The sequence below is a fragment of the Protobothrops mucrosquamatus genome, unplaced genomic scaffold, assembly GCF_001527695.2.
Source record: "Protobothrops mucrosquamatus isolate PMUCROS unplaced genomic scaffold, P.Mucros_1.0 scaffold1329, whole genome shotgun sequence".
Taxonomy (NCBI): domain Eukaryota; kingdom Metazoa; phylum Chordata; class Lepidosauria; order Squamata; family Viperidae; genus Protobothrops; species Protobothrops mucrosquamatus.
This window is the reverse complement of record NW_015387528.1, coordinates 320,832-341,847: the sequence shown is the minus strand read 5'-3', so window position 1 is coordinate 341,847 and position 21,016 is coordinate 320,832. Positions and strand designations below refer to the sequence as shown.

Here is a 21,016-nt window from a genome sequence, read left to right as displayed (position 1 = left end):
AATAGTAACATGCTTGGGATAAACACATGCCCATCATCCAACAAAAATTTAAAAATAAAAGATAATTAAAAATAGTAAATAAAAAGAAAAGAAACCCTCAAAGGGCAGACTCTATGGACCACGAGGTCTTTCCCTGCCTTTTTGTTTGCTGCTCCTATTAAAAGGCATTATTTGACTTTATTTATAAAAGAGACTGGCAGAGACTATTCCCAGAGCAAATTTGAGGGGAAAAAAGGATTTTTTAAAAATAATAAGCAAAGGCAAATTTAATTAGTTTTATTTTACGCACGTCTGAATTCAGAAGTAGGGGGTTGGACTAGAGGACCTCTAGGATCCCTTCCCAATCTGTCATTCTATTGCCTGTTATTACACTTTTATTTTCATTGTATTTCCATTTCACGTCGTTTTCAAGCCGGCTCAGACCCTTTCCCGTCCCCTCGCTCTACCCCAACCCCGCCCCGCTGCTCTCCACAGCGGGACCATTAGCCCCATCATCCTCTCTCCTCATGGGGCTTAGAGTCCCACACTTGAAAGCACCGGGTGGGTGGGAGGCGTGGCCGGCCCTTCTTGGGGAGGAGAATGCGCCCGGCGGCTCCGCCCCTCGCCCCGCCCCTCAACGGCGCCGCCTGAGGCGAAAAAAAGGCGGGAAACGTGCCCGCCATTTTGGCCGCCATGGACATTGAGGATCAGGTACCACCCTTTCTCCTCCCTTCCCGCGCCCGGGAAAGGGCGCCTCTGAGCATGTGCAGAGGGCAGGGACGGCTTAAAAATTGGATTCCTTTGCCGCGGCCTTTACTCTCTCCGTCTCTGCTCGCTAACTCGGCTTTTTATTGCTGACGCGCCGCGGCCGTGAGGGAGTTTGGTCGGTGGCGGACCTGAGGGGGAACGAACCTCACTTGCCGCCGTCATCCCCACCACCACCCCGAGACAAAGTGCCTCTGAGTACGTGCAGAGCGCCTTTTCTTGGGGCTGTTGAAACATTCCGGGGAGGGGGGGGTGGAAGGGGTCTCTGAGCACGTGCAAAGGGTCTGCCTTTGGGGAGTTTCCGGGGGAGGAGGGAGACAATCCTGCTGCTGCCATTATCTCCTCTGAGCATGGACAGAGTGCTTTTAGGACGGAATATCGGGAATGAGGGTTGTTGGACTGACATTTTCTTCCCCTTCCCTTAATATATACATAGATAAATGTACACAGATGCATACACTATATTGTATACAAACACACACACACACACACAGAGTCAGGTTTATTGGCCTGGCTCCCTGTTTTATTCTGTTAATTGAAAATGCTGCTGTATTTTAAGCATGTTCATAGACTGGGCCTCAAATGAGTAAAGAAAGATTGAGAAGAAAATGATAACAAAATTACTGTTTTACTTGTAAACCATTCCAGAGCCATGCAAGTGTCAGGCAAAATAGAAATTCGATACATAAATATTGAATATTGAATATTGAATATTACGGTAATCTAATAAATGGTCAATATGTGTGTGTGTAAATATATACACGTTTACATAGATGTGTGTTTTTCAAGTGTCTTGCACAAGGCAATTAAACTTGTAAAAACTGATTTTTTTAAAAAAAATGCAAAGCTGGCTAAAATTTAGAAAACAGACAAAATATTTTCTTCCTTTTGCTTTCAGAGATGGATGACATTATAATATGTTGAAGGAGATAAGAAATCCCAAATTCCTGATCACTTTGAGTCCCCCGGTTCATAAATTTCTTAGTCCCAAAACCTTGACTTGATAATCCTACTTCATTTATTTATTATTTATTCTGTTTGTTTATTTAGTTTGAAGACCTGGTATAATATATACCCACATTAGTGTATAAAATAATTTTGTAACTTTTCCTTCTTAACTCTGTTTTTCCTAGAGGTTGAAAGCAGCTTTTCATTACACTGTTGCCTGCTTGTGCGAAGAAGTTGCTGAAGATAAAAACATAAAGATTAGCAAACAGACCATTGCAGCTATTTCTGAGATCACCTTTAGGCAATGCGGTACTTTTCCTTATCTTTTCAATATTATATTTCTTTAAAAAGGAACTGCAAATAAACTTAGAGATAGCTCTGCTTAATATGAAAACATATTAAGATACTTTTTATTTTTCCTTTTCAGAAATGTTTGCAAAGGACCTTGAAATGTTTGCCAAGTAAGTACTGTAGAAAGGGGTAATACTTAACAATAATCAACGTGTATCTGTAATCTGATAAGACAACTAGAAACATATTTTTGTTTTGTTTTCTGTTTTCCTGGAAGCTACTTAAAACTATTTTTAAAAAATATACAGCATGGACTTGATGTAGGTGTTGTAGCCAAAAATTCTAATATTTGGTCTTCAGAATGGATAGCATTTTTTCAATCTGATACAGTTTTTTTATTTTTCAGTCTCTTTTTCTGATATATTGTTGATATTTGATAGTTGCCAAATTTTGTATATATTGTTGATCTGCATGCATACATACTTCATTTTTCATAATTGCTTTGAAAGCCAATTTATTGTACAGAAAATTGCTATCAGGAAAATAAAACTTTTGTTTGAGTTTTGTTTCCTACGAATGGTTTAGGAATAAACCATAGTTTGTCGAAAATATTTCCTGCAGATGTATGTCTAAGCCCTGCAGATAGTTGGCAGGTCTCCTTTAAAGATACATTCTGTTGAGCAGTTGTAAGTGGGATGGCTTGTTTTCAGCTGTTTGGAGAAAAATGTCTTATGTTAGGTCAGGGATGTCAAACTGCTGGCCTGTGGGCCAGTTGCATCATGTGGGGGCTATGCCCACCCCAGCTCCAGCAATGCAAACAAAGTTGTGATATGTCATAACACATCACATAACGTGGTGAGTTTGACACCCATGTGTTAGGTGTCCTCATGTGCAATGGAGCTCCTGTCCGTCAAATTAGAGCTGGTGATAATGTATTTTTGTGGTACTATTTGATGAAGCTTTTTGACTTTGTTTTAACACACGCACATTGCCAGAGGCAGTGACTTGCCATCTCTTGCTTAGAGTTTTGCCTTCTTTGTGTTAGCAACTATGCTCCTCTCAGGAACTCATGCAGAAGTGGTGACTCTGTTCTGACATCATATTAAACCTTGGTTTGTTAAACAGGTTGCAGCTAACAAATAGAACACCAAGGGGACAGCAACCAAATCACATTGTGGCTTAGTGTGATGTGGAACCAATCAGTGGGCTCACACAAGACCTCGATAACTCGGTTGCTAGTGGCTTTAAGTACATTGGTGTTGAGTGTCATATCAACATATTTATTGTACACTCTTAGCCTCTTTCAGCCATCTGGCTTTTAGCAAGGATGGTCTAAAATTAATTCTGGCACTCTGTTTCCCTGCATTAATTCATATTTTATTTAATAACTGTTAAATTACTTGTGTAACTGGCGCCAAGCTCTTGTAAAAGAGTGGACTAAGAAGGGTGCTACGGGTAGTTAATGAACTGACGGAGAACATGCTTTTGTATTGTGTTAGAAATATACAGATTTTAGCAGCAAAATATTCCATAGGCTTCAGGTGAGGTAACTGGATGATGCTTGGATTCATAGGTGTTATAATCTTTTAAAATCTTTTTGCCAGGTTGAAACCTGCCCTCCTCAAGTCCTAGGCTCTTGTATTTGCCTAGCCTCTTCTGTTGCTCTCTTCTATTTGCTACTGGTAGAAAAATTGTATATCTGTGGGGGGTATTTTTTGTCTAAAAGCACAAGACTGCCACAAGATCAGACCTCTACTTGCAGTGTCTGTTTTTAGCTAGTCATAATTTCATCTTTTTTTTGTTATCTCATTCCACTTACATTTTGCTTTTGTGTCCATTTTTCTGGGTTAATGGAAGTCAATTTTCATTTGGCAAATTACAGTTCTAAATGTCTTTATATAATGGGCAAGTGTGCTAATATATAAATTAAGCAGGGCTTGAATGACGCACAAAGAACCTGGTTTTTAATATCCAGTGGTATCTTCGGCTAGCTTTTGGGATTTCCCCCCCCCCCCAAAGTTTGCTTAGATAATGCTCTCGTTCTCTACCCCCTCACTTCCATTTATCATAATTGTATTTTAGAGTCTCAGGAACCATGAGACAAGCAGATGAAACATTGTACTATTACACAGGAAATATTTCAAGGCTGCCCTTCCCTTGGTTCCAACAATGTTGCTGGTATAGAGAATACAATTACAGAATTACAAAGTAATACAATCACTTTCCTATTATCAATGAAAATTGCTGTAATAGAGAAAAGTAATTTAATAACTTTCTCTACAGTGTATCAGTTGCTACGGGGGGAACATTTCCTTTTACATGAACATCAAAATGGAAGGAACAAAATGTCCCTGCTATTTATTTATCACTAGCTGTACCCGGCCACACATTGCTGTGGCTCAGTCTGGTTAAATGGAAAAGAAAGAAAAGAGAAAGCACATGTTTGTAATATGTTTAATTTCACAATGCTTGTGGGCATACAATATTTTTTGTTGTTCCATTGTCTGTGCAGATATAGAGATTGTCTGGTTTGCCGACTCTAGAACACGCAACATATAATTTCCATGTGAGAAGCAATCCGTGTCTAGATCTAAACTGCACAATTCTAAAGATTGGCCCTGAGCTTTGTTGATGGTGATTGCAAACGCCAATCGAATTGGGAATTGCAATCTCTTAAATTGAAATGGCATATCCATTGGAATCATAGGAATGTGAGGAATGAGGACATCTTCACCTTTGAATCGTAGCGTGTGTTGCTTTTACATTCAACAGATGGCGTGTTTTTCAAAAAAAGCATGTTTTTACCTGTCACAGGTGTGACATCTATATAATATAGGTCAGTGGTGGCGAACCTATGGCATGGGTGCCAGAGGCGGCACTCAGAGCCCTCTCTGTGGGCACGTGCGCCATTGCCCCAGTCCTAGGCCTTCAGCTGGGTTTATAAAACTTTTTTGCTTTAGGCCTCCGCTGCCATGTGCAAAAAAGGTCCAATCAGTCAATTTCAACTTCTCACTGGAAAAAAAAGAAGGTCTTGCAAAGTTGGAATTGATTGATTGAACTTTTTAGTCCTACCCATCTGCCGTTACCACTGCAGCCACGCCCACCCAATGAGCCACACCCACCCAATGGGCACGCCCACCCGGCACTCGACGATGCATAAATGGGTTTTGGGTTGCAGTTTGGGCACTCAGTCTCTAAAAGGTTTGCCATCACTGATATAGGTATATAAAAACCTGTGCGTATTCGAATGCAACGTTGTGTCAAAATTTCAAAGCAATCGGTGAAGAACTTTTGGAGATTTAAGATTGTGAACAAACGAACATTTACATTTTTATTTATATAGATTCCCAAGTTTGATAGATAAATGGTCAATTTAGTCTTGAAAAGAAGTCTCTAGAAGGGCTGGCAAAATCAGGGGTCCTCTTGCCAAAGCAAAATCCCCAAAGCATTTCAACATAATCTACTTGCCGCTGCATAAAAAAAAGCTTCATTTTGTTCATGTATCCAGCAGCTGCAGAGAAAGTTTGAACCATTTACACTTAAGCAGCTTTTCTGATAAGGTTTTAAGATTCGTTCGTTCGATAATTTTACTGCAACCTTCTTGTAATCTGATCACTTCTTCCTTCTCATAGGCATGGAAAACGGAGCACCATTAATGTTGAAGATGTGAAACTTTTGGCTCGGAGGAGCAACTCATTGGTGAGATTGGACCCTTCCCCTCTGGGTCTGTTGTTTGACTTGGGAAGCCTTGTTTACTGTTACCTTTCTTCTAGCCCCACTTTACAACCTTTCTTGCCATAGTTGTTAAGCGAATCACTGCAGTTTTTAAGTTAGCAACCCGGTTGTTAAGTGAATCTGGATTCCCCATTGACTTTTGCTTGTGGGAAAGTCACAAAAGGTGATCATTTGATCCCGGGTCACTACAACTGTCATAAATACGAGTCATTTGCCAAGCATCTGAATTTTGATCATGCAACAGACAAAAGTGTTAAAAAATGATCCCTTTCAGTTGCTGTTGCAACTTTGAAAAATTGCTAAATGAACTGTTGTAAGTTGAGGACCATCTGCAGAGTAGAAGTACCTATAGGTCAGTACAGATAAGTGTCATAAATACAATTTGTTCCCCAGTATCTTTAGACAGGGGCATCTCCAGAGAAGGGCCGATGGTGGTTGCAGCATTGTAATTAAAGTTCCAGCTCTTTGTGACAATTGCAGTGCTGCAGTTGTCATTTTGCCTCTTTCATACACATGCATGCATAGATGCCACTGTCCTAGGGGACATATCTATACAGAAATTTCTTGTCATGTTGGATTTAATTGATTGAACTGTTTCTTCGCCTCCCAAATTGTGGAAGTTGCTAACAAAGTTTTGAAGAACAAGAGTGTGATGGTCTCTGAATAATTGGGGCTGTGGTTTAATATTAGAACAGTCGGAAATCTGGCTGAAAGCCACCATATTGGAAAAGCTGGTGGCACTTCACAGGATTACACATACAACAACTTATTGTATTACAGGCTTAAAGAACTATCATAACACCATGTATTTTTCTCTAGTGCACCAAACACCTCAAACCGTAGTTCGGAAATGTGTCTTAATTACGTTCCTTTTATGCTGCTGTAGCTTTAAGAAGAAACGCCTCTCTTTTCTTGTCTTACTCATTGCCATCTTGGGCTTCAGAAACAGCCATGGAATATAAGTGGCTTACTTTCTGACGTTCTGCTTTGAGCTCAGATCCTGTCATGTTAATTCTGGCTGAAAAGCACAATGTTCCCTTTTTCGTAATAGCCATTTATAAATATAGAAGGCCTCTCAGTTGACTCATAAGGCAGGTAATTACACTTCAGGGGTCAATTCTGCTTCAGCCATTTCATCCTGGAATTTCCCTCTGATTTGGATTTATCTGAAGAATTGTGAGTTTCAGGTCAACCAGGATGGCTGAAAAGTTAGCATTTCAGTACCTGCCAGAGATGGATGCCTTGCTTCTCACTCTCCTCGTTTCCTTTTTTCCCCCTCAAGTTTTTTATTAATTTTACAATATTACATTTACATATTTGAAAAGTAGCGTGGCGGCTGAGCACAGTAATTCCATTACATTTGAATATCATCAGTACAAATCTCAAAGTATTACAACAACTAATTCCCTCTCTTTCCCCCATAATATCTACTGTCATATTCGAACCCATACAATTCTTATTCTATCGATCAAACAAAAAGTACCTTTCTAATATTCATCAATAATCTTCAGTCTATACATATCTTAATTAATTTGACATTCCACCTTTTACACAATAACCTAGTAAGTTTTTCTTAACTTTTAATTTCTCATTGATATTTAAGTTTAACGTTTAATCTTTTATCATTTCCATATTTTAAATAATCCCAATTTCTAAGTCTTATATCTCACATTTGGGGCTAATAATTTTTTTCTTTAATAATAATAATAATAATAATAATGAGGAGAAGAAGAAGAAGAAGAAGAAGAAGAAGAAGAAAAGAAGAAGAAGAAGAAGAAGAAGAAGAAGAAGAAGAAGAAGAAGAAGAAGAAGAAGAAGAAGAAGAAGAAGTAGTAGTAGTAGTAGTAGTAGTAGTAGTAGTAGTAGTTGGAAGGGACCTTGGAGGTCATCTAGTCCAACCCCCTGCTCAGGCAGGAAACCCTGTACCATTTCAGACAAATGGCTGTCCAGTCTCTTCTATAGGCTGCCCTATAAGCTTCTGAGATATGCAGAAGCTTATAGGGCAGCCTATAAGAGATACTCTCTTATTTAAAGTAGATCTTCAGCTTCAAATGAACAGAGCCAGTGTTTCTGCTAATTTTAAACCCCAGCAGGGCAGGCTTCTCCTCCTCCTCCTCACCATGCAATATTGAGCTATTTTGGAAAGGCAGGAGGGGTGGGGCTGAAGTGTTCAGCTGAGCACTGTGTCCTTGAGCCAACAGCTGCAGAACAATTTAATTGAACGTAGAACGGAAGAGCAAAATAGCTACTCCATGCTCCAAGATTACAATTGTGCCGAAGCCACTTGTTTATGGTTCCTGAATTTCTTTCTTGACAAAGAATTTGGGCCAGTAAGAATTATCAGAAGAAAAATGTTTAGAGCCTCTACAGGTAGTCCTCGACTTACGACCACAACGGAGGCCAAAATTTCTGTTACTACTAACCAAGGCGGATTTAAATGAATATCGCCCCATGTTACCACTTTTCTTGCCACCGTTGTTCAGTTAATTATTGTCGTCGTTAAATTAATAACACGGTTAAGTGATTCTGGCTTCCCCATTGACATTGCTTGTCAGAAGGTTGCAAAAGGGGATCACATGATCCTGGGACACTGGAACTGTCATAAGTGCATGCCAGTTGCCAAGCATCCAAATTCTGATCACGTGACTGTGGGGATGCTGCAACGGTTGTAAGTGTGAAAAATGGTGATATGTCAATTTTCAGTGCCGTTGTAACTTCAAATTGTTGCTAAATGATTGTAAGGCAAGGACTACCTGTACTGGAATCTGGAGGATCAAGTAACATTTGAGCCTTCCTCCTCCTCCTCCTCCTCCATCATCATAAGACAGCAACCTATTTGCAAATTAATTTGAAAGTAATTCTTAGTAAAGCTGGAGAGCAAATTAGTATACCATTCTTTATATAGAATTGCTATTTCAGTCAGCACCCTTTGATTGGACTGTTGTATTTAAAGCTAAATTTTGTTGAGAATATAGTGCCACATTATATCCTGATAGAACTCACTTACCCCATCATTCATTTGTACAGCAAATAAATTGAAAATGGAAGAGAAGCTATAGATGCTATAAAACTGGAGTAATGTAAAAGGAGAAAAAAATAATAACGTATGAGTTGTCATGAGCCAAATGGCTCCAATAAGCTGTATTTTTACACAGAAGAAAATTGAAACAAGATGTAGTCATCCTAACAACAGATTTATCAGTAAAAATGGCAAAAACAAAATGAGATTTATTTTGCTTTGAAGTGTATGGATCGGGCTATACATGGGAGTCATAAATTGAACCAAATTCCTATAAACACTCCTGGCTCACACTTAGTAGGTATGTAATTTGCTAATCTCGGTAGGTCTGTTTTTCTCTTGTCAAAAATGAATTGAGCAGCAGTTAGCCAACATGTCTGAAGAGGACATAAGCATATTTACAATTAGGAAAATGCCTTAAACCAACCCAGGCCAGAAGTTCAAGCATTTGTTGAAATCTCATCTTTTCTTTTAGCCAGCATGGCTGACGATGGAGAATATTCAAGAGTTGTAGTTTCATGATGTTACACATTGCCCCAAAGCCTGACATGTCATCTGCTAGCTAGCCCTTTTTAATTGCTGGGGGTCTTCATATTAGGAACAGGTCTCCTTACCACTATCTAATAACCATTTAAAATTACCTTGCAACAAATTAAAGCAATTAAAGATGCGAAAAGAGTTATACAGTACATTTCTGTGCAGACTGATCTACCGTCCTTTCAACCTTGGATGAACATTGTAAAACAAATGAAAAGTCTGACTAAAAACAACTAGTATAGGGGTCCCCAACCCCCGGTCCGTGGACAAGTACCGGGCTGCGGCATGCCAGCAACGGGTCCGCACAAACAAGCAAAGCCCCATCCGCGTGATGCAGGCAGCACACAAAAACACGCACCCTCTGGTCCGCAGAAAAACCTCTCCACGGAACTGGTCCCTGGTGCCCAAAAGGTTGGGGACCTCTGAACTAGTAGATGCACTGGAAGATAAAAACGAATCAAGGAAAACATTCCTTTTTCTCTTTTTTTTGTATTTGATATGTATTAGCTGTTATAACTCTGCTTGGATTGGGTGGGAGAAACGATTAAATAGCATTGGCTTTTCGAGGCACGTATTTTGTAGCCAGAGATTTAATAATTGACATATCCAGTAGGTTTTTTATCTTGAATCACAGCTTGCCATCTATTAACCATGAGCAGTTAGTTGCTGTTTTATCAGACTTTGTATTGTCCAGGCCTGAAGAACCACTGGATGTCAGCCTGCCTGCAGATCTTCATGTTTAGTTACACATTGGATGTGTTTGTGCATTGCCTGTGTGTTCCACTGACTGCCTGGTGAACCTCTGCCACTGTAGGTGACTGATGACATTCTCTGTATTTCTAGTTGAGGTATATTACTCAGAAGAGTGACGAGCTTTCCTTGAATAACCTGGAACAAAAAGAGAAAAAGAAAAAAAAATCCGCTGCTAAGAAAGGAGGAAGAGATTCGAACGAAGAACCTGTGGCAATCGAGAATGAAGATTCCAACATGGCATAAAACTCACCCTTGCTGGTTTCCAGATGGGGATTTCTCACGTTCATTGTGGAACCCAGATCCTCAGTGCCGCCTTGCCTAGATTACAATTCTATTTTTTTTTAATATTTAAATAAGCACAATGTATTTGGAAAATAAACATTGGGAAAAGAAAAATATACCTGAATGGGGAACTTGGATGATTGCCTGGAGTGAGTTATTTAAGATGAGAGGGGCCCACCAGAAGGATGATGATTGTACTTCCTTATAAACAACAAAAGGGGCTTTTAGTTCTTACTGGACAAACACAAAATCTTCAGGGCTTTACACTGTCTTAATTTTCTTAGGAAGAAAAGTTAGTGGCTGGAAATTGGACAAGTCATAGCATCCACCACCAATAAAGCTACAGGCACCGGAGGAGAATAAGGAATATATATATATATATCTTGAGAACTTTCCTGAGTTCACACAGGAATAGTTCCTGCCCCTTCTCAAAAACAACTTAGGCATATTTCCACATTTGAATTGTCCTGGATCATCCTAAATATTCAGTTGAGCCAAAAAGCTCAGTTATTTTGTTCCTCAGCACTAATACTTCATTTTTCATATCCTACTAAGCCACAGTTCTTAAACTGGGTTCTGTTGAATAAGACAGTTGGCTCTCTTTGCGCTGAAGAACAGGTTTTCAAGTTTTCACAAAATTGGTCAAACCACATTTATAGTTCAAAGTGATACATGTAACCCCCACCCATCACTGGGTGGCATTTTCTTTTTGAACTGGACAGTTCTATTTTGCAGTTAATAAAGCATATTAATAACAATGGAACAAAGTTAATAAATATTTCCATCAATGAATTTGTCTTATCCTCTCATAACTCTAGGCATCTAAGTATCCTTCACTGCCTCTTATGACAGTGAATGCCATCAATCAATTCTACATTGTACATGGAATAACTCTAGTTTGTTGTTTACAGAATCTCCTGACAACCAATTTTATTGGGTGATACAGCAATCCAGTACTATGAAAAACAAAGTCTATTGATTTTTGTGTGTGTGTGCCTTCTAATATTTTAGCAACCTGTAACATCTTCCCCACTTACAGACTGTCTCCCATTTGCTTCTACCCAATAACTTCGTTATTCCCACTCTATTGCAGGGAACTAGTAGTCAAATTTTGCCTTTATTTTGAATCTTGTCCCCCGGGGTTCATTTTAATTTTGAATATGTTTCATCTGCACTACATGATTTTGACAAACATTTTGCCCTTTGGGATTTTTATTTCTATTTTTGCTGTTTTGTTTTAATCCGGACTCTTTTCATTATTAACAGTCAACTTACTTTTGCTTCTCATTATGAAACCCATCGCAAGACTTGCGGTTCTCTTGAGTTGGCTTTCTTGCTCCCCTCTGCTCGGTGAATCATTACTTTGCTAAATCACACTATTTTGTACTCAAAAGCGTCCTAATCATCGTGGGAATAATGGTGAGGAAATGAGGTTGAGTCGGATGGAGAGGGGTGTTTTTTTTTTAGCAAATAAAAATGCACATACAGCTTAAATGGATGGCGAATGTACTTTAATGGGATTGACACCCAGAGGCACTAATTAAGGGTTAAAGCTGTACAAAATGCACCATTTGGAGACTTAATTGCGGCCCCGGCTCATGCGTCATTGCTTGAGTTTGGAAAGAAAGGACGGTCGGATGAGGGGGTGGCGAACGGCTCCTCTCATAAAACCTAGCAGATTGGAAAATAGAGAATCTCCCTCCCCAGGTCTAAAAAAGCACAAAATATAACTCGCAAGGCAGGTGACGTTCAGACATACATCTGAGCTAGATGGCGGGGCAAGCGTTCTCCCCGCTCTGTCTGTTCCTTCTGGGGCTGATCCTGTTTCCCAGGTCCATGGGGGGTGCCAGTATGGTTGCCCTACCTGTTCCAGAAGGGCCATTGAGGCGACAGGGCAAGGTAAGCAGAGGGCAGAAGAGATCCTGTTCTTTTGCTGATAAAATATAGCCAGAATATTCATCGGCTATAGAGTTAGCATTGGGTTGCAGTCCGGAGTATTTTAAAATAAGCTTGAATTGAAGTCCACTGGGTCAATTTGTGGGATACCTTATTGGCTAATTGATTTGTTTTTTTCTTGTATCCTAAATATGCCTATGGGATTTTCGGTTTACACTTTGTTTTGGAAACATTTTAATGAAAACCCTTGGGTTTTTTTGGGGTGTGTGTGTGGAATAACTAATGTTAAGGTGATACCCTTTCAAAGCAAAAATTGGGAGAAAATAATAAAGAACCAGGAAATAGCTGGTCGTAAACAAAGCTGAAGAGCTCTGAGGTGCTGGTGAATTTCCCTTTTATATTTCTCATTAAAAAGACCCACTGCATCTTCGCCTTCAGCAAAATAATTGCTTCTGGGTTGTCATAAAGATCATTTTAAAAAGCTTTGTTTTAAAAGTTTTCAGCTCAGGATGTTTGATTTACGCTGCTCTCCTCCGAAACAGATTCAAGGATCACTCCGTAAAAACTACCAATTACCAATCTGTTTTTCTTCCCAAGTCTTGGAAGAACGGCAGCCCGATAGATTAATAGCTGACAGCAGTTGCTTTAAGGAGAGCGGTTTGTTCAAATGAAAGGGACTAGAGTGAAATTTACATTTGAAGAAAAGAGCAAAAGGCAAATCCTGCTTGCTTATTTTCTACTTCAGAATACGAGACCACCGGATCTCAAAACCTGAAGAGAAATTTAGAGTTGGCAGAAGCTTTTTCCCTTAGCACCTTAGCTTTCTGCGTAGATGCTTTTAAATCAAGGCATAGTCATTCAGGGACACGGAGACCCTTTGACACCATCACAGGGACAGGTTCCCCTTCTTGAGAACTTGGGAAGAGAAATGCCCTAAGCATCAAAATCCCAGGGTTTACATTTCATCACATTTTTAATAGCACTTGGTTCGGATTAATGATAAGGAGAGCAAGTCTTTTGCTCGCAGGTTCAGACATTACAACATTTGAAACATCCTTCGCTCTTAAAGGACGTATCCGAGCCTTTCCATGTCCGGTTGAAACGATCTTCAGGAATAAGGAAGGGTCTGTGCAGGAGACGTAACGGGATGGACTTGCCAGGTCTCAAGGCAAGGCAGCTTAAATCTCCCGGCCCTTTTAAAGCCTCGGTTTACCTCACTTCTTTCCACAATAAATGCTTAATTCGCTTTTGTTTCATTTACAAAGTATCTTCAGGCGCCGGCAGACCTACAAAAGAAGGAATTACTTGTTCTTCTTTCGGGGCTGACCGAACGGGCATCACACCGGAATGTGTCCCATCTGTCAAGGCAGGAGAAGATTGTAGCCAGACCGTGGGAAGAGAGAGCACCTGTTCCTCAGCCCGCAACCCGGGAAAAACCACCCTGTAAAAACTTTTTCTGGAAAACCTTCTCCTCTTGCTAACACATTGGATGGACTCAGAATGGACTGGTGACTTTGAGGAGTAAATTCTCTTCTGTAATTCAGTTTCACTTTCCTTTCTCTTGGTATTAGAAGCGTGCATACAGAAAGTTTTGTTTGTATAATGGTGGGATCTCCTGATTCCCGCGCAGATGCTCATGCCAGCCTTTAATGGTGTCCCCCCCCCCCCCGTCTCTCGTGTGGCAAAACACAAACCTTGCTCGTGTTTTAAATGTACTTTGGTCCTACATAGAATATATACTGTATGAAGAGAACCGTTGCTCTTCCGTTTGACAACACCCATCAGCAAAACATGCTCGTAACCATCCTCAGGCTTCTGCTTAATTTAACAAGAAAAAAAAAAAGTATGGATCTCGTATTTGTAAAAATCCTATCCAAGCTGTTTCCCAAAGGGAAAAATCAAAAGTATTCCTTCTTCTGTGAAATACGTAATTTTACTTGTAAGTGGTACCAGCAGTTCAGATAGACAGTATAGGCAGAAATAATAGGATAACCACATACTATAAAGTTGAGGAAGGATGTATAAAAAAAAAGAATTCAGAACTCTGAGCAAGCTGGCACCCTTTTTTTTTCTTCTGCTTCAGTGGCTCAAAGACAATTTTATTGTGGTCATCTCAGCTCCCGGGGATTAATGCAGGCTTAGACCATCAAATTTCAGGCACATTCTTATCCCAAAAGTTGAGAATGTGTTTTCCTAAAAAAAAAAAATACAGAAAAGAGAAGAAAGCCTAGATTTTATGCTTAGGCTGTTTTTGTGGGGCTTCTGCAAAGCTACCCTGTATTCACAATTTTGACTGTATTTTAGCAAACGTATTGAAAACGCCAGGAGCCAAGTTCTAAACGTAATAAATATACGAAGGCTTGCTAGAATGGAGAGAGGGCCACTTTCAAACCCTTGCTGACTGCATTTTTTGTAAGTGTCGCTAAAAGCGCAGTTTCCACGTTTGCACTGACAGAATTGTTGCGCGCCACTTAGAGGAGTTGGCAAGGGAACAGAAGCAGAAGCCACATTTGGGGCATTTATTCCGATTCAGCGTTACAGCCTCTGAAATGCTGTTGTGAGAAAACTCTAGGGGAAAAAAAATCCCCAGCATGTCCATTGTCATATTGAGGGTTTTCTGCGCCCTTTAATATGTACAGCATTATTTAAACTGTCATCCTCTGAATGGAAGAGAAACAACACAAATGCAACTATTGTAAGATGCCTTTAAGAGTTCCACAAAGATGCTTTTGGGCAAGCCAAGAATGCTGTATGCCAGCTTGTCTTTCCTGTTTGTTTGTTTGTCAGTGCCGAGTTGTTCCATGCCGAAATAAAATATTACTACATGTACCTAAACCTTTGTGCTTCCTTCAATTGAGAGTGAATATCACGTGTGGTTTTTGATGTATTCCTAATTTAGTGGCTCGGAATACCCCTGGTTCAGGTAGAGACAAGTATGTTTGGACTGAACCTTGGTTCATTGTATTGTGTGAGTATGTGTGTGTAGAAACACGACTGTTTTCCAGTTTTATTTTACAGATTACTGCTACTTACACAGATGATTGTAGAGGGCTGTCCCACTTGAATATGTATCCCAAGATAAGCCTATGTAATACTGAAGTTTAATAGCTCAGTCATCAGTCAAAATAATAGCCAATAACACAAAGCCTTTCCTTCTTAAATACAAATGTAATTTTTTTTTAAAAACAAACATATAATCACTAACATAGTAGAGTCTGTCCCACGGTCCTGCATCCATTATCAGCTATTCATATTCAAAACCACATGCTTCAGATACTTTATATACACATATATATAAAATCCCTGTAAAATTAACAAAATTATTTAAAAGCAGGAGAGGTCCTTTGGTAAAATTCTGCATCTTGGCAAGCTTCGTAGTATTACCTCTAAGCGTCAAGGAAAAGGCCTTATTCAAAACAGCATTTTTGTCTTTGTATTCCAATCTACACCATAAGTCTTCAAATACTTTTGTCTTGGACTAGCGCTTCCCGTAAATAAGTAGTTTGGTGAAGTGAGATACTACAGAGTCACCAAACGTCTTTTGCTTTTATATGTTGTTGGGTGGTTTGAAAAAAGACGGCGTTACCATTCGGGAAAACCAAAAGGGTGATTAATTGCATCAAAAAGTCCGACTTCCAGGGCTTTTTACTTCCTACGTTTAGAACTGGACCGCTTCCCAGCTTCTGACAGTTTTTTCTTGCCTTTGGAGATGGTCCTCAGTGAATTTAGAGAGTGAAATTGCTGCCGTCGTCTTGAGAACTCCTGGGCACATGCCTCCTTTAAGGCTTCGGTCTTGTGTTTGTCCCAGCTCAGGGCCCGAGAAAGAATTTCTGAATCTTCGTTGCAAACCAGCTGTAACAGAGAACAAGAGATTTAGCAATGCTCTTTTTTCTGACTCAAATGTCGGGAGGGAAAAATCAGCCCTACATCATGATCTGATTGGTAAACCTTCCCTATTTTAGGTTGCTGTCACCCTAACTCATGGCCAGAGATGTTCCTGCCTTGTTCATCAATCTAGTTCTGGAACTTCAAACGTGCTTCTCTTTCTCACAAATCGCTTTTCAGACTACTGTATTATACAGACTATGTAACACAGAATAGAATAGAATAGAATAGAATAGAATAGAATAGAATAGAATAGAATAGAATAGAATGTAGGATGTGGAATAGAAATACAGAATAGAATGGAATAGAATAGAATAGAATATAGAAAATAGAATAGAATAGAATGTAAAATAGAAATACAGAGTAGAATAGAATAGAACGAAGAATAGAAATATAGAATAGAATAGAATGCAGATAGAATAGAATAGAATGCAGAATAGAGTAGAATAGAATTGAATGCAGAATAGAATAGAAATAGAATACAATAGAATATAGAATAGAATGCAGAATAGAGTAGAATAGAATAGAATGCAGAATAGAAATAGAATAGAATAGAATGCAGAATAGAATAGAAATAGAATAGAAGGTAGAAGGTAGAATGTGGAATAGAAATACAGAATAGAATAGAATAGAATATAGAAAATAGAAAATAGAAAATAGAATAGAATATAGAAAATAGAATAGAATGTAGAATAGAAATACAGAGTAGAATAGAATAGAACGTAGAATAGAAATATAGAATAGAGTAGAAATAGAATAGAATAGAATAGAATAGAATGCAGAATAGAATGTAGAATAGAATAAAATAGAAATAGAATAGAATAGAATAGACCCACCTCTAAATCTTGACTGGCCAGGCTGAGTTCTGGGGCAGGCTTTTCTTTCAGCACAGTCACAACGCGGGTGCTCAACTGACTCCTTTGGACTAAACTTGTTCCGTTGCTCCCCGCATCCACAGTATCGTTTCCTCCCACGGGTTTTTCCTCTGCTTCTGATGCTAGACACAAAGAGAAGCGTCTACGTCTCTTAAAGGAGGCATTCGAAGCAAGAAAGGAAATAAATCACGCACACAGTATGTCCACTAAAAATAATCTTACAATCAGTGGGATACACATAGCATTTTGGCTCAGAGTTATAAATGTTCACTGTCCGGCTTTAGCTGCCAAACCAGCAATTATTAATCACTTTTAGAGCCTCTCCCAAGGTCATAATGTTGGCAAGGTATAAATGCTGGCCCTGTTCAAGTGTAACTCTAATTTGAAACATGCTGGAACTTGCACAGAATGGCTTGTTCCCTTTAGATTCTCCTTTGTCTTTGGCTCAGGGAGAAACCAGTTTTATCCACCGTTTCTTTCATCATGGCTTGCTTGAAAAGGCTCCATAAATTAAGATAATGTCAAGGAATCTAGCCTTGTGCGGGCAAGTAAATAACAGTGAAAATTCTGCGGTTGCTGTTTGAAGGAGGAGGGTGTATAGGCAATCCTCTACTTACGACCATAATTGAGCCCCAAATATTCTGTTGCTAAGTGAGACATTAGTTAAGTGAGCTTGCCCCGTTTGATGGCCTTTCTCGCCCCAGCTATTAAGCGGATCGCTGCAGTTCTTAAGTTAGGGACACGGTTGTGAAGTGAAATTGGGCTTCCCCGTTGACTCGTCAGAAGGTCGCCAAAGGGGATCACGTGACCCTGGGACACTGCAACCGTCATAAATATGAAGCAGTTGCCAGGCGTCTGGATTTTGATCACGTGACCCTGGGGATGCTGCAACCATTGTAGGTGTGAAAAACGGTCAGAAATCACTTTTTTCAGTGCCGTTGTAATTTTGAATAGTCACTTAATGAACTGCTTTAAGTTGAGGATTACTTGTACAGCTTGAGGTATAGACCTGAGAGGTATATTAGTTTTAACCTGTCTGCTCCTTCCTTCCTTCCTTCCTTCCTTCCTTCCTTCCTTCCTTCCATTCCATTCCATTCCATTCCATTCCATTCCATTCCATTCCATTATTCTGTCATTGCCTTCCTTCCCTCCTTCCTCCATTCCATTATTCTCATTGCCTTCCTTTCTTTCTTCCTGCATTCCATTCTTCTCATTGCCTTCCTATTTTCTAATTACCTTCCTTCCTTCCTTCCTTCCTTCCTTCCTTCCTTCCTTCCTTCCTTCCTTCCTTCCTTCCTTCCTTCCTTCTTCCATTCCATTTTTCTCTCATTGCCTTCCTTTCCTTCTTCCTCCATTCCATTCCTCTCTCATTGCCTTCCTGTTTTCTCATTGTCTTCATTCCTTCCTTTCTTCCTCCCTCCTTCCCTTCCTTCCTTCCTAATTCATATAGCTAGATTCCTTCCTTCCTTCCTTCCTTCCTTCCTTCCTTCCTTCCTTCCTTCCCTTCCTTCCTTCCTTCCTTCCTTCCTTCCTTCCCTCCCTCCCTCCCTTCCTTCCTTTCCAGTGCTTCTCCAAATGGCCTTCTTACCTTCTGCTGTGGATGCAGCCTGATCCTCCCTTTTTACCGCCTGCAGGTAAAGTTCCAGAAGCTGACGGGATTGACGCTCCTCTTCCCGCCTGTCCAGGGTCTCCTGAAGGGTCCTTTGTAACCTTTGGGTTTGGAGCGGATTCTCTGACAGTTCTCGAGCCAAATCTGAGCACGGGACATCAATGAGTGCCTGGAAGAAGACCGGATCCAGCCCTTGGTAGCCAAGGTGAGAGAAACTCAAGACTCCCCCGCTTAGCTTGAAGCCATTATCAAATGTGGCCGTAAGAAGGAATGCCAGCTTTATTCATGGAAGATTCCCGAAATTGGGCAGTCGTATAAATCTTATTTATTCAATCAGTATATAAAACAAAAGTGACAAGGGTTAGAGTTAGGCTGGAACAAGAGATAGTTATTGTAGAAGTGACCTTTTCATACCTGGAGGTCTTCTTCAGACATCAGCACAATGGTGGACAAGTCGTTCTTCAGCTGCCTGGCCAAAACCTGCCATTTTTCTCCACCGCCGTCCACTTCGTTTGTGTTTGTGATCTCTTCCTCTAGCCAAGTTGTGCCCTCACCTAACGGACAGAATTGTGAGTCCACTAGACATTAAAAATGAAGAGATGTACCCAAGTGTAATTTCACACCGTGGGCACCCAACATCAGAAAGTGCCTGTTGGCACCCTTTCACTCTAACAGGGTTTATTAAAAGGCATAAGCTTCCGTGAGCTGCTTATGCCTTTTAATAAATACATATGCCTTTTAAACTTTCTCTTCCTACTCCCCAAAAAACTATCTATAAACTCCTAAGTGCAATAATAAGACATCCAGAGGGCCAACAGATCCTTGAATTCATTCTCTGAATCTTGATCAAAGTTATTCTGTCCCGGGACAAACCTTGTTTTGCACCTTGGTGGATCTGAGCTTCTAAAGGTTTTAATAATAATTCCTTACCTGTGTTGCTGCTGGCGGTCCATTTCTCATTCTTGGCTACCACCCCAAATTTGGTGTTTTGGGGCAGACACAAAAAGTAATCGTCGTCGTCTACTATGGTGCCATCTCCCGCCAGGACCAAAGTGACAGGCTGGGAATCCAAGTCAATTGCGAGCAGATTGCAGGCTGTGGAAAAAGAGGACCAGACAGAACCATTTTGCTGCATTGGCCGAGAATGTTTCCCGGGTTCATTTTATTTCCTGCCCTTAAAAAAAAGGCCCCACGGGTTCAGCTTTTAGCATTTCTCTCCAGTGGTGAATACTTTCATGCAGGGGTCTTCAAACTATGATTTGTGGACTTCAACTCCCAGAATTCCTCAGCCAGCATGCCCAAAAGGGCCAAGTTTGAAGACCCCTGCTTTAAGGCCAAGGAATCAGGACATCTGTATCGCTCCGCTCTGCCTGCAGAGCAAAATGTCTCTGCTAGCCCCAAAGCAGAAAGTCTTACCTTTAATCTTCAGTTCCTGGAGGGTGGAGGCGGCCACCCCATGCTGTTCCTGTTGGCCTGCCCGCCTGATCAGGCATTGCTTCAACCGGGGTAGCCCCGAAGCGCCTTCTGCCATCGCTTGGCTTGGCTTTCGCTTTGCTCCCCTTGGCTTTGAATTCTACAAGACAGCAAGACGGCTCTCTGCAGGAAACCAATCAGAGCCTGGCATATCCTGCCGAGGCACTCTGGGAAGTGTAGTTCAGTCTCAGAGGCGCCCTCCCACGGTCCTGTGGCATGATGGGAGGTGTAGTTTTCATCCCCGCTCAAACGTCCGATTGGTTGAAAACAAAAGGGTTTGTCTCCCTTAGTCATCTTCCCAGCTCCCGTCAAACGTCAGTCACTACATTCTGAGTTTGTGAGTGTGATTTTATCGACTCCAAAATGTTTATATTTCACAGTGGGCCTTGTAACTCTCTTAAAGACACTCCATATTTTAAGACTTGCAGAGCGCCTCTTCATATTGTTGCTTGTTGCTTTAAGAAGGGAAAAATTGGAATGGACCCTCAATTTTAGGGGTCTTCAAACTTGGATCTTTTATGACTGGTGGACTTCAACTCCCGGAATTCCTCAGCTAGCGTGCATGCTGGCTGAGGAATTCTGGGAGTTGAAGTCCCCAAGTCTTAAAGTTGCCAAGGCTGGACAGTCAGATCTAAATACACCAGTGTACGTAGTAATTCGGTTGCAGGATTTACTATCTATCTCCTATCATTATCTATCTATCTATCTATCTATCTATCTATCTATCATCCCTCTGTGTCTGTCTGTCTGTCTGTCTGTCTGTCTATCTATCTATCTATCTATCTATCTATCATCCCTCTGTCTGTCTGTCTGTCTGTCTGTCTGCCTGCCTGCCTGCCTGCCTGCCTGCCTGCCTTTCTTTCTTTCTTTCTTTCTTTCTTTCTTTCTTTCTTTCTTTCTTTCTTTCTTTCTTTCTATCTATCTATCTATCTATCTATCTATCTATCTATCTATCTATCTATCATCCCT

General features: G+C 40.5%; 2 protein-coding genes across 2 annotated transcripts; one reads left to right on the top strand and one right to left on the bottom strand.

The window, feature by feature from the left end:
- The first annotated feature begins 618 nt into the window (after window positions 1-618).
- On the top strand, window positions 619-11,087 carry CENPS (centromere protein S). Its single transcript, XM_015821436.2, has 5 exons — window positions 619-690; window positions 1,878-2,001; window positions 2,120-2,153; window positions 5,616-5,682; window positions 10,118-11,087. The coding sequence occupies exons 1-5, from the start codon at window positions 673-675 to the stop codon at window positions 10,268-10,270; spliced, it is 396 nt and encodes a 131-aa protein (XP_015676922.1). The 5' UTR covers window positions 619-672; the 3' UTR covers window positions 10,271-11,087.
- A 4,312-nt stretch (window positions 11,088-15,399) lies between these two features.
- Window positions 15,400-20,145, bottom strand: DFFA (DNA fragmentation factor subunit alpha). Its single transcript, XM_015821427.1, has 6 exons — window positions 19,991-20,145; window positions 19,505-19,669; window positions 18,989-19,128; window positions 18,554-18,743; window positions 16,927-17,087; window positions 15,400-16,057 (listed from the first exon to the last, which is right to left on the bottom strand). The coding sequence occupies exons 1-6, from the start codon at window positions 20,103-20,105 to the stop codon at window positions 15,851-15,853; spliced, it is 978 nt and encodes a 325-aa protein (XP_015676913.1). The 5' UTR covers window positions 20,106-20,145; the 3' UTR covers window positions 15,400-15,850.
- Between the last annotated feature and the right edge of the window lie 871 nt (window positions 20,146-21,016).